The sequence below is a fragment of the Pseudoliparis swirei genome, chromosome 22 (assembly GCF_029220125.1).
Source record: "Pseudoliparis swirei isolate HS2019 ecotype Mariana Trench chromosome 22, NWPU_hadal_v1, whole genome shotgun sequence".
NCBI lineage: Eukaryota > Metazoa > Chordata > Actinopteri > Perciformes > Liparidae > Pseudoliparis > Pseudoliparis swirei.
In genome coordinates, this window is record NC_079409.1 from 13,044,218 (window position 1) to 13,057,537 (window position 13,320).

A 13,320-nucleotide genomic window follows, 5' to 3' on the forward strand; every position below is an offset into this window, starting at 1 on the left:
GGAGAGAAGACACATGCCAGATCTCTGAAGGGGATTGTGTCCGTAATGCTTAAAAGAAATATGAAAACAGTTAACAATTCATTAAAATACTTTTTTTTAAAAACAAAAGCAACCGGAAACCGGATCCCTGTTGTTCTGGATGATCCGTGGACTTAAATAGAAACACTTTCTACCTTATTCTGGAGCTTTTGACCATATTCAGGAGTCTTCTTCGGTGGATGGAACTGCATGTGTTCTCACGAGAGGTCTATGGTGAGAGGTCTACGGCGAGAGGTCTACAGCGAGAGGTCTACAGCGAGAGGTCTACGGCGAGAGTTCTACGGCGAGAGGTCTACGGCGAGAGGTCTACGGCGAGAGGTCTACGGCGAGAGGTCTACGGCGAGAGGTCTACGGCGAGAGGTCTACGGCGAGAGGTCTACAGTGAGAGGTCTACGGCGAGAGGTCTACGGCGAGAGGTCTACGGCGAGAGGTCTCGCTTTCACATGAAGTTCCATTCGCAGAAGAACAGTGGATTAAAGGCCTAAGGAAAAGCTAGTAAGTGAACCTTGAGTTTAGAAAATGCTCTCAAAGGTCAGGAGAGCTCAGGCGGATTCTGGGAAGTGATGTTTCTCTTAAAGAATTAATTTGACAGCAAAGAGCAGGCTAGCTGTTTCCTTTATGCTAAGCTATGCTAACTTGCTGTAGCTTCATGGTCAGACGTGAGAGTCTCATCAGTCTTTCTAGAACTCTCAGCAAGAAAGCAAATAAAAGCAGTCCCCAAAATTCTAATTATTTCTCTTAAATTTGAATTCCCCTTTTAATGACTCAAACTATACCATAAGGGTGACTCATAACATATGTATGTCTCTATGTTTGCATGTGCATATGTTTCTGGACATGTATATTTAATTGTGCCAGGGTTTAACTGTGCTGCTGTGGACATGCACAATGCAGTGTACGGCGATGAACAACAACACGGAGAGACAAAGGAGAAATGACAGAGGAGGGAGGAGAGGAGGAGGCCAAGGAGGAGTGCTCATTAAAAAGTTGCATGCCTGCTGTAACCGAGAGAGAGATGGAGGGAGAGCCAGAGGAGACGGGTCAACCACCAGAGACGGAGCTTTAACGAAAGACAGAGGCGAAATAGAAAAGCCAGGTGGCAGAGATCGCCGGGTGGAGAAAGTGTGCAGTGGAAAAGGAGGAATAAAGTGATGAGAAGAGGAGGAAGAGAGAGACCGACAGAGGGGGGATTAAAGGGCCAGCTCATGAGAGAGGTGGAAGGACTGGAGAAGACAGAGGGATTCCCTGATGGCATCTCATCTCACTCTCTTTCTTGCTCTCCTTCTCTGTATTTCCCTCCTTTTTTCTTCCAATAAATCATTCTGACTTCCCCTTAACCAACTCATTCCCAGCAGGCGGCAAGAAAACTGTGACAATCTTTCTCCTATCTGCAACCTCTCTCCTCTCCTCCCTCCCTCTGCCTGTCTTTAGCCTGTATGGCCTGTCTCTCTTTCTCTCTCTCTCTCTCTCACATACACACACACACACACACTTTAGATACACAGTGTGTGGCAGTGGAGGTGACAGAGGGGGGCAAATTACTGAACATTTCACCATGTCTCTGCATGACAGAGCGACAGGAATATATATTACACGCGAATTATATTACAACTTAATTGCTTCAATAAATCTCAGACGTGAAATGTAGTTTATGAGCTTATTTGCTAAATAAAACAGCAAGTCACTTCTTGCATGAACACTTGGATGAAGTCACAACAACATCCCCTGTGAACCCTAAAGTGTGACACGCAGCCTCCTCGTGCATTTTCTTCTTCGTGGTGGATTGCGTGAGACTCAGAGCACATGCGCGCGCGCGTGTGTGCGCGCGCACGTTAATGCGCTGCAGCTGGAAGAGGATTTGACGTGATGATAGTGCTGTATGTGAGACTGAGTTATAGTGTCTGCTGGATCCAAACGAGGGGGGGGGGGGGTATATGTGCGTGCAAGAGTTTATGTTTTTCAGCCTTTGTTTAAAAAAAGTGTGTGTGTGTGCGCGCGTGTGTGTGGGGGACTGAGGAGAAGGAGGAGGAGGAGGAGGAGGAGGAGGGGGGGGTGTTACGTTGAAATATAGGCTGCAGATGGTGGCTGCACAGACGCATCTGGCAGATGGGGGGGGGGGGGGGATTCAAAGCTTACTACTTTTACACCGAGTGGAGGTCAAATAGTTGAGGAGGCAAAAAAAAGAAGACCAACTTGGAGTCGCAGTGATGCCCGATGTGCTGCGACTCCGACACAATATTGAAGGAATGCGCTTTTGTGGCTCGGTGGGTGGAGTTAGAAAGTGAACGAGAGCTGCCTACCAAACACCGAGAGGGGAAGGAGGAGAGAGAGAGAGAGGGAGAGAGCGGGAGAGAGAGAGAGAGAGAAGGGGGAGAGACGGGTGGGCAGGCTGCTCGCGGTAAACGATGGTTTTCGGATAGAGTCTTGAGGAGCTCATGAAACTGGCTGCTTGAACTGTTTGCGGCGGGTTTAGAGCTCAGCGGTGCTCTGCGCCTCCCGGATCCCTGCAAGGAGAAAACTGCAGCAGCACGCAGATAAAGAACAGCTTTTTTCCTGTTTTCTTTAAAGAAGAGGACTTGTGCTTAATATCTACTATTTTTGCCACCGTTCCCCCCCCACCCCCCCACTCTTAGTTTTCCTCCAGTCAGCAGCAACTCTTCCCCCCCCCCCCGGACGGGACCGTTTCATGCCCGGAGGAAGAGCGACCTCCCGCGTGGACCCAGCGCCGGCCTCCCGCGCTCCTCCGGCGGGCTCACAAGTAGCAGTACCCGGTGAGCAGAGGACCGGGAGCAAGTCAGTCATTACGGGGAACCGCTCGGAGGACTTCCACGAACCCCCTTGTTTCAAGACCCAGGATTTGTTGGAGGGGGGGGGGCTGGCTTATGCAGGAGGGGGGGGGGGGGGAGACTTTATAGTCACTTCTCACCACAATAGACTTTTACAACACTTATTAACCAGAGCGAGTCTGATAGTCTTTGTCTCCGTGTGTCTGCATGCATGAAGCTTTTGTTCCCCTCCTCCCTCTCCCGTCTGTTAGGCTTTTGCTGGGATGTTTGAGTCGCGTTGTTTGGTGGGGTGAAGGGACCGAGAGAGTGGCCGGAGAGAGCGAGGGGACGGAGGCCGAGAGGACCGGGAGCATGGCCCTGGTAGTGCTGTCTCTCTGGGCGCTAACGAGTCTCACCTGGGCGGACGTGGTCCAGGTGTCCGCCAACAGGCACTCCGTGTACTGGAACAGCTCCAACATACAGTAAGACCCTCATTCCTCTTTCTGTGTGTGTGTGTCTGTGTGTGTGAAGGGTAATATGCCATTTCTTTTTATCCCTCTATTCTGACCCTGTTAAAATGACGACGTGCTCTCTCCGGGCTGTCAGGTCCACCACATCACACGTTTGCTGTTTTTTGCTTCATTGAGTCCTTCTAACACATTTATAAAGGATGTTAACTGCTACCTTCCTCATCTGTATCTATCTTTTTTTTTTAATTCAGAGGAAGAAATGATATCGGTCAACATAAAAAGCTATTTAAATAGTCTTCCCACGGTTCTCTGTCAGGTGTCTATTGTTGAGCCTCAGACTGCCCAGTCTGCCCCCTGCTGTGAAGGCACGCCATGTTTTCAACCCCGTCACTTGCACAACTAGTTTGACATATTTAGTTTGTGTTCCTCAGTCCGGATCAATCTGTGCATATTGCTATTTCTTTAAGTACTCTCCTCCTTTCCCCCCTTCTCCTCTCCTCTTCCTTCAGCTGTGCATGTCCGGGACGTAGGGGAAAAAAGGGACAAAGAGTGATTCTCTGTCTTCTCCTCTTTCTGGTTCAATTAGGAGCACTTCTTCATCCTGACCCCATTGTGTTGTAGCAGTGTCACTATTCAATCTCTCCTTCTCGCTCACTCTCCAACTTGCTCTCTCCTCCTATCCCTCTCTAACCCCCTTCTTGTTTACACTCAGTCCGCTGGCCTTTTTTGTTATCCTCCTAATCCCTCGCTCCTCGGCCCTTTAAAAAAAAAAGTAAGAAAGCTGCCTTTTTAATAGTGTCCTCGTGAGTCCATGGCTCTGCTGCTGGATCCTGAAGAATGTAGCGTCAGTCTGCTGCAACACACTGTCGGCTTATCTCTCTTCCCACAATTTAGTCAAATCTTGCGCGTTTATGTTGGATTAGCTGCGTTTCCACACGTCCCCATATGTACATCCATGTTTCTTCTCTTCTCTCCCAAAATTAGCAGATAAAATATTGTTAATTTACAGCTGAATGCCGTATTTGATGCGACATATAAGTACATTTTCAACATATTCTTTTAATTAGAAATGTAGAAAGCTGCGTGTGCTAATGTATTAAGATTTTTTAAAAATCTAACAAAAATAATGAAACAATTTACCTAGATTTTAGGTACACGAGAGCGCATGTCACAACTAACACACACCTTCCTTTGGCTCTTCCATTTTGCAGTGAACCCTGCCTGTAGGATATCATTTGGCTATGAGGCGGCCCTTAATACATCTCAGTTTGTTGTATTTACTTCTTCAATTTACTCGGCCCTAAAATGAGCAGTCACATATATACTGATTCAGATTTTACGACTGCACTTATTAAAGACGTAAACAAAAGAAAAAAACTCACTGTTGTTTTTGCAGTAGGAGGATCAATGATTCTGTCCGCTGATAATAACTCAAAGCCAATGATTTTAGTTTACAGCGTGAAATAAAACTAAGAGAGGCTAGTGAATTTATGCATCACAGCAGAATTACTAAACATGAAGTACTGCGTCGAGCAACAGGAGCGTAAAACAGAAGCTTATTGGTTGTAATAGAATACTGTACACATTATTAGTTTCCCTGAACGTGAAAACATTATTTTCCTGTACATTTTAAATAAACTAATATGGCACTAATGCATTCTCACTGATATTTATTTATCAATGTGGAGAATGCTCATTTTTAATTTCTATACTTTTTTTCTTCTCAGTTATAATTCTATAATAAACGATAATGAAATTCCACCTTCGTTTTTTCGTGTCGGAGACAAGTTGATTTAGATAAAACGTGAAAAAGAATCGCTCAAAGGCATAAAGGGAGGAGGTGAACCCGGGACCTCGCTACAAGCAGCTCGACGTAGCATGAGCAGCACTGACCTTGGCAGAATGTATTCTCATTCAGTCATTTGTCAGCTGCTTTCTGCTGTAGACTCAGAATAAATGAGTCACAAAAAAAAAAGGTTGCAGTGGATTTTTCAGCAGTGGTAGAACTAAAGCGGTCTGGAGAATCCTCCTCACCTTTCACCTGGCGGTCCAGGACCAGAGTTCTGCAGAGCCCCGCAGCCTCTCCACACGCTCACTGCTGTGCGCTTCTCATCCGCCTCAATGCGCTCAGCCCCTGCAGCGTGAGCCCTAGTGTGTGTTTCTTTTATAAAAGACTGTGGTTAATTAAAGAACACTGCATCTCAGTGGACCTGGCTCATCCCTGATCTCCCCATCTCTCTCTCTCTCTCTTCCTCGGTGCACACATACACAATGACAATGTATGAGCAGTGAATGGGGAGAACTTTTTTTAATTCAGGCTACTTATTGAATTAGGATACAAAGGGACCATGGACAGTGACACGTGAAGGGCAGATCAACTGCAGGATAACCGGTCTAATCCATTCTTTTCTATACTTCACAGCTATTTCGTCCACGGCACAGACTCCAATCCCAGTATTTATTGTAATCTGTGCACTCAACGGCGCAACATCTCACATTGGTGGGGTTGGCTGACGTGTCTCTCGCCGCTGGCAGCGGGGCCTCTCTGGAGTTCCTCTAACTCACAGTGCGATGTAGAGGTTTAGAAGGCCAATAATAAGCTGTAGTACCGCTGTCAGTTTGAATGGTAAACACATTGTAAAGCCTCAGGACGCTGCAGCTCCTAAGCGGCGCCTGACCCCGAGCCACTCATCAACCACAAGAGACAGGCTGAGACTGTTACCAAGGATTAACCGTCTACATGCACACACACATACAGACACATGCACACACACACACACACACACACACAGATGTGTACTTTTATAACTTTGGGGAGATGGATCATTTCCTTCGCTCACGTCTTGCACAATGGCTGTTGCCACTGCGATCAGTCACTTGTCACTGATATCCCTGGGCTTCAACGTGTGTATAAGGGTTTGTGTATTTGTGTGTGTGTGTGTGTGTGTGAGAGAGAGAACTGAAGCATGTGTGTGTTGGCGCTGTTACAGATGTCTCTGTTCATTGATGGGTGACCGAAACAAAAACAAATCCATCAGTCCGTTAAATCACACATTATCTTCCACCACCTGGCAATTAACCACCGCTGTGTGCGTGTGCACACGAGTGTGTGTGTGCGTGCGTATTCATGTGCGTGTGTTCAATCTAATAACGCAGCAGTTAACTGATTTGCATAATGGCTATCTGGTGATATCTCTTAATTTATCAGTTGTATATTTTTGAAAGCGATTAGGGTTGCGAATAAACAAACGCAATAACGCATACGCACTTTTAGACGGTGGTGTGTGTGTGTGTGTGTCAATGACACTGTCACCTCAATGCACGCCCCCCTATCGTAAGCAGAACAATCACCTCGTAGACGTGCACGTGTGCTCATCTACGGTGTGTTGGAACGAGTTTTAAACCCGGATCGTCAGACACGTCACGCAGGGAAGGAGAAAAATAACACCAGAATATGAGAAGGGAGAGACGGCGAAATAGAAATGCTACGGGACTGGTGAGAGGAGAAGTCAGGAAGATTTTGTAAAGTATGATAGAGCAGAGGATCCACATGGGAGAGGAGAGAGAGAGAGAGAGAGAGAGAGAGAGAGAGAGAGAGAGAGAGCCCTCGACAGCAACACAAAACTATCTCCCAGCTCCATTTAGGACAACAACATTTACATTTATGAATATCTTCACAAAGCACAGTGTTACTCACTATCACAAGATGCACTCCTTGTGTGTGTGTGTGTGTGTGTACACAACACCTCCATCATAGGTGTGTGCACCGTCTCTAAGCATATCAGCTACCACTGCGTTCACAACTTCCCACCCGGGCTCAGTGATCATGGTAACCGTTACGGAGACACAGTGTCCAGCTGTTCATTAGTAACGAATAATAAGGCCACATCGGGTACGGGTGCGAAGTGTGTGGAAGTGAGAAGGTGTGTGTGTGTGTGTGTGGCGTGCAGACGCTCGCATAGAGACGTCATTCATTAAAAGCAATCGGGAACACCTGTGTGATGGATGACTACTGTTGGCATAATCAGATCCAGTGCCCCCCCCCTCCCCCCCCACTCTCTCTCTCTCTATGTGCGTGCGTAGGAGTAAATACCTTTTTCTGATTGGACAGGTCTTGTCTGGTCGGTTGAGCCGAGCATTAAGGGACATGGACAAGAAAGGAGGAAGATAAATCCATTCTTTTCTGTCCATCTTTTATTCCTCTGTAGGGATGAGCTATATTTCAGGTCTGCGCCCCCACCTCGCTGTTCTTGTCTCTTCCTCCAATCGCCTGATGGGAAAGAACTCTTGGGCTGATGGTATTTTGGGAGCTGTGTGATTTAATGTGAATGCTGTGTCAAATTAACTTGGACTACATCTCTCTCCAACGCTGGAACATATGCTGCCTTTCCTTGTTGTCTGGGTTCACCTCCCCTCAGCCGCATGTTATTTGCTGCTCGGCACTGGAGGTTTGGTCCAAAGCCACTTCAAACGCAGCTCCTTGCCGATCCTTTATATTTCCACACGCATAAAACACCCACATTGATCTTGAGAAAAAAGACAAGCCTGAAATATCAAGCCCAGTCCGTTTCTCCACATCTCTTGATGGGCTCTTTCATTTCCTCCAACGCCGTCCCGCTTACTCGATCGACGGATCGGAAGCATTGCCGCGGAAATTGAGTATTGATGTCCGGCGCTGCCGCTCGCTCCATCTTGGATCAAACACAAACTGGTCCCTGTAATGGTTTGGACTCAAAGGAAGACGGTTCTTCGGGATTTTAGGGATATAATTCTGCTAAAACTAACCGTATGTGAGAGTCGGACTAAGTGCAGCAATTCCGACCCCGCCTGGCACAAAGCAGAGGGAAAGCCTGGCCCAGGATTTGTCTTGATGTCAGTGACTGCTGGTGGCGCAGTGGTTTGCACGGATGCTTTACCGGCTGTTTTTCTGAAGACTTTTAGAGTCACTGCTGAACTAAAGCCCTTCTGCCTCGGTGTGTAGTTGAGGATCTTTTCCAATACGGACACAAGGAAAGGATCTCGCCAATTCCACCAGAATCACAAAGGGGAAGTAATGGATGATTGCTGTGACCAATCAGAGGACGTAGGTGAAGTAAGTTGACGGAGGGAAAAAACAAAAACAGGATTCAGAAAATAGCAGAAATACCTGTGTTTCCCATGAGTTGAGACTTTTTATTTGTGGTGGTCCTCCTGGAGGCAGGAGGTGTAGCGTGGTGGGCTGCGGTGAATTCACCAGCTGAGAGCTGCACATGAATGCTGCGTTCTGCCAGAGATCTCACTGTTTCTCTTGGACTAATAAACATGGCACTCACAATATAATACACAATTTACCAATGCATGATTTTTTCCCCCTGCTTTTTTAAAAGTGAATTTACATTGGTTAATATAATATGATGTGCCACGCTGCTGCTGCCGGCTGGCATGTATTTATGGTCTGTGTGTTATTTGGTTCAAACATCAAAACCAATACATGTTGATCAAGTGATATGGATTCTTTGGGATGGTTCCTTATCAATGCTTGGTCCAGGGATTTACGTGGCTCCTCATAACACTGCAGATCACAAAAAGCCACCCATTTATTTGTGAGGAGACGGTGTGGTCTTGGAGCTTTGAGGTTCAACAGTGCATCGACAGTTGTAATATCCCATCTAATTGCAGAATTTCTTTGTTTTCCATAAAGCATCAGTGGCATGTTTGGATGGAGCCTTGCTTCCACGGACACACTCGTAATGGTTGAATAGAGCCGGTATCTTTGAATAGCTTTGAGAATGACGTTTGTTGCTTAAAATCTAATTTTCCGTATTTTTACATTTCCACATTTGCACAAACGGGCATGTTTATCATATCATTTGCCACCTGCTGGGAACCCCTAACAGCAGCTCTGCAGCTCAACTAAATCCAGGAGCAGACAGGAGGACTTTACAGATCAGCGGATACAATGGCTTTCTCACGATGCCGAAAACAACGGCCAGATATGCGCCACTCTTTTCTTTCTCAGACCTTTGTGCCAGTTCGGACCGGTTTCCTCACCAGAAACGGTTGATGATGCGCTTCCACGTTGGGTTCCTGTGTGGAGTTCCCTTGGTGTGTTGGTTTCCTAACCGCAGCTTCAGCGTTCGCCTGCTTTCAACACGCCGTCAGTGAGATTGGACGGTCTCAATGACCCAAAGGTTGAGGCTGTGAGTGATGGCTGACCTTGCTGTTCGTGGTGTCAAGGTCACTGCTCCCTCAGAAGTGCTGTCGGGCCAGTCTAAAAATGGGGTGAGCTTCATTGTGGTCCGGATTCTGCAGCCGCGGCTTACTCGCCTCCGTGTTACAGCAGCAGAGGGGCTGAGGAGGAAGATTGCCACCGGAATTGGGATTAACATCGGAACGACTGGCAAGTGGCGAAGGAACAGGAATCCATTTCACAGTCGCAGCGCAGCACCGGCTCCTCCTCCTCCACCGCCGCTGGTTTAAAGATGTCTGGTGGTCTGTGCTCACTGCTCTGCATGACCCGGGAGGCGGAGTCTGTGTTGAGTGTAAAGTCAAAGGAAACGGAGAGCTCACACGTGAATAATGACCGTCGAGTGACTAAACTGATCGACTCAGGGCAATTCATTCACGTGGGAATTCTCAAACGTCACGTCGCAATAACAAGAGGAGGCGTGTCAGTTTCCTGGTTTGATTTAAAACGCTGCCGTTTAAGGCGGACGCGTTGCTTTCCCCCCTCTGACAGGCCGGTTACTGAAATGACCGCCTTCTCTCGTTATTTGTAGATTCTGGGCGAAACGTGGGGCGAGACAGGAGTTTATCTTTCCCATCCATGTGTTAAATTTGAACAAATTGTCCACAGAAATACACGAGAATCACTCGTACGCACACCCTCGATGTTGTTGTTGATATTAGCATTATTCTCTAAACCGACACCTAAGCTGCAGCAGGGTAATCAGGTGCTAATAACCAGGCTGTGATGTTTACAAGCAGTTTCAAAGCACTTCTTGTATCTGTGTATATATATATATATATATATTCTATGTGATGTCTACTCTATTCCTCGCCAGCGCTCTTGGGGCTTTGGGGAGGGGGTACTAATAATGTAGACTGTCAGCTATTGCACACACACACCCACACACACACCCACACACACACACACACGCACACCAGATGCTCACATGGCGGGTTTGCGATGTGGCTAATGGCAGCAGCGTAGTGGCAGTCTGAGGCCATATGCTGAGCCTGATCACAGCGGAGCAGAGCGGCCGAGCGTTAATAAACTCCAGCGACATGACAATTAGGAATCCTCCCCGTAAAGACGGCGCCGCCGCGCGTGAGGAACTGAGGATGCAGCTGCTGTCCTTCAACGCACCGGGGAATGAACTGTCGCCGGACAGAGGAGCGGCGTGCAGGAGAGCCGAGGATGCTCGCTGCTGAGCTCGGATTGCAAATGTTGCTCTCGGTCCGTCAAGCGTAAACAACCACGGCGGCGTAATCTGGATTCCGGCTTGTTTTCCACAGGTTTTCCTTGAGAAACAATGATTGCGAGATATGAGAAAGTCCCTTTTATGAGAAGGTTTGGTTTCGCAGCCAGAGGCGAAAAAGAGGGGAGCGAAATCGCCAGGCACGTTCCTCACTTCCAGCGAACTGCAGAGGACACAGAATGATGCTTATTCCATCCACAGAGAGACGCTTTAATTGAGGTTTTATCCATTTAAGCTGTCACTAAGAGGCCAACTCTGAAACCTTTGAACCACTCTCCTCTCAGTAATGACACAAATCAGAGAGGAAATGTGTTTGTGTCTGAATGTGTGCGTGTGCGTCCGAGCGGGCTGGTGTTCGTGAAGCAGGAGGGTAATTATGCGGAAATTGGGCACTGGCTAAGTGAATTATGACCTTGTTTCAGCAGAAGGCTTTAATCAGTCGCAACCAGGCCGCGGAGGGAGGCAGAAATGTTCACTGCACAAGCACTTTGCATCCTGACGGCAGCCAGTCAGTAAACCTGTCAGCCAGTCGGAGGTGTCGGTGGAAACCAGCCAGACAACCAGTTACTCACACAGCAACAGGCACATTCCAAAAGACATCGGCAGAAACAGTCACGCGTGATCAGGAAATAGAAGTTGAAATCCTCTAGTCGTCGTTTTGTCTTCATTCGAGGTTGTGTGTGTGTGTGTGTGAGCAATACCTCAAAATCATCAGATAGTATATTTGCTTTTAGTGTCATTTTACTGTAACACAAATATGATTAGGGCTGCATGTATTGACAGTATTAATGAATGTACCAGGACCCAAGGAGAAATACTTCACAATGATATCAAAAAGAGAGCCGCAGTGGGAACGTGGTCAGACTGCAGCACGGACTCCCACTTCGCATCCCCGCGGCCGATGCACGGCTCCCCCTGTCTCATGAGGAGGGATCGCAAATCATTGGGTTCGGTATAAGAGAGGAGAAGTTACTTTTGTTCTTTTTTCCTGCTTGTGTACACACACACACACTCATACACACACACACACATGCAGGTCGAGGCGTCACCATCGGAGCTGATTCGTCCTCCTGGCAGAGTGTTGTGCACGGCGGTGGTATCGACGCCGGGGTGCAACTTGTCATTTTGATTTCAAGCGAGCTGCGTTGCCGTGAAAACATGTTCATCTGAATCATGTTGGAGACTTTGACCACCTTCGAGGTCGGTGTGTCATCGTGTGGATGGTTCCTGCATGACGAGCTCCTGCCGTACGGACATGTGGCGGTCAATAGCACCGCGTGCTGGGTCGGCTCTGACTGCCTCTGTGGGTTCTGGTCTGGCTGTCTGATTCTGTGAGTGTTGGATCGATGGTGTCCTCCAGACACTGCTCTCCTCTCCTGGATGTTTCAGCCTGTTCCTCTTCTCTCTCTCTTCTCTCTCTCTCTCTCTGCCGCTCTGCCTCACCATCTATCTCCTTGGATCGACTTCTCGACATCACTTCTTCCTCCACTCCTCAATGTCCTCCTCTGCATCAGCGTGCTTACTACACTCGAGCCTCACTCCAGATCAGACAATGCTGTGCATGCGTGTGTGTGTGTGTGTGCGTGTGTGCATGTGTGTGTGTGTGTGCTCTGAGGCCATTTTGTCTATTACTTTATTTTTTTTCAGGAATATGTGTGGGGAAGCAGGGTCTGAAACAAATAGTTGATACATATACAAGGCAGTGTAAAGATAATTAATTGACAATGATTTTTAATCAAAAATAAATTCATCATTTGAAGCTAAACACAAAATATGTATTTGTCCAACGACTCGCTGCAACTCTGTTATATTGATATAAAAACATTCAGATAAAAAGGGAAGATCTTTTTCACCAAACAATTAATCAACCAACTGATTTTGAAGGATTAATAGATAACGAAAATATTTTTTTGTGGAAGAATGAAATATTCTATCATGTTTTATTGTATGTTAGTTTATTCATCATCTGACAACAACAACAACTGGCTTCTCTTTACATGTGTGTTACATATCATACAGAATTGAATATCCTTGGATTTTGTATTCTTTTGCCAAAAAAATATATTTTATTGGCTCACCCTGGGCTCCTGCAAGCTAAAATGGGCACAAATGAATTATGAAGAATGAAAATAATTTGTGCAGCCCTAAAATGTCATTTGAAATCCCAATATCAATACAGATATCATCATGGGGAAGAATTCAGTTGAAAGAACCAAAACATCCTGCGCGTTGCGGCATCAGATCCTCATCAGCTATTCAAGACCTCAATAACAGTTGTAGTAATTACCACCTGCTGAAATTCTATTGAGAAATCATCTGGAGATGAATTAACCAAACGGAGAAGTGTGTTTTTGTCTTATGCTCTGAATTAAATACGACAAATCCAGATACTTCATCAGCGCTCTGCATATAAACCAATACTCGCACTTCTCCTCATTGATTTCCAACGTTGGACACATTCCTATCGACTCGCAGCATTTATCGTCTCTTCATCCAACGAGCACTGAAGTGCAGTGTGTCAGTGAGCTCCTCTGTTCATGCGTGTGTGTTGTGCGTGCATGATTACATGTATACCCTTGTGTTTCT

The 13,320-nt window shown here is 46.8% G+C and overlaps 1 protein-coding gene across 1 annotated transcript in view; it reads left to right on the forward strand.

The window, feature by feature from the left end:
• Positions 1–2,441: 2,441 nt before the first annotated feature.
• The window catches only part of efna3b (ephrin-A3b), a 54,497-nt gene continuing 43,618 nt past the window's right edge, over positions 2,442–13,320 (forward strand). Inside the window, exons 1-2 of the mRNA XM_056443914.1 lie at positions 2,442–2,810; positions 3,077–3,286. Coding sequence (XP_056299889.1) covers positions 3,177–3,286 — 110 coding nt within the window. The 5' untranslated portion in view covers positions 2,442–2,810; positions 3,077–3,176. The remainder of the gene's footprint in view (positions 2,811–3,076; positions 3,287–13,320) is intronic.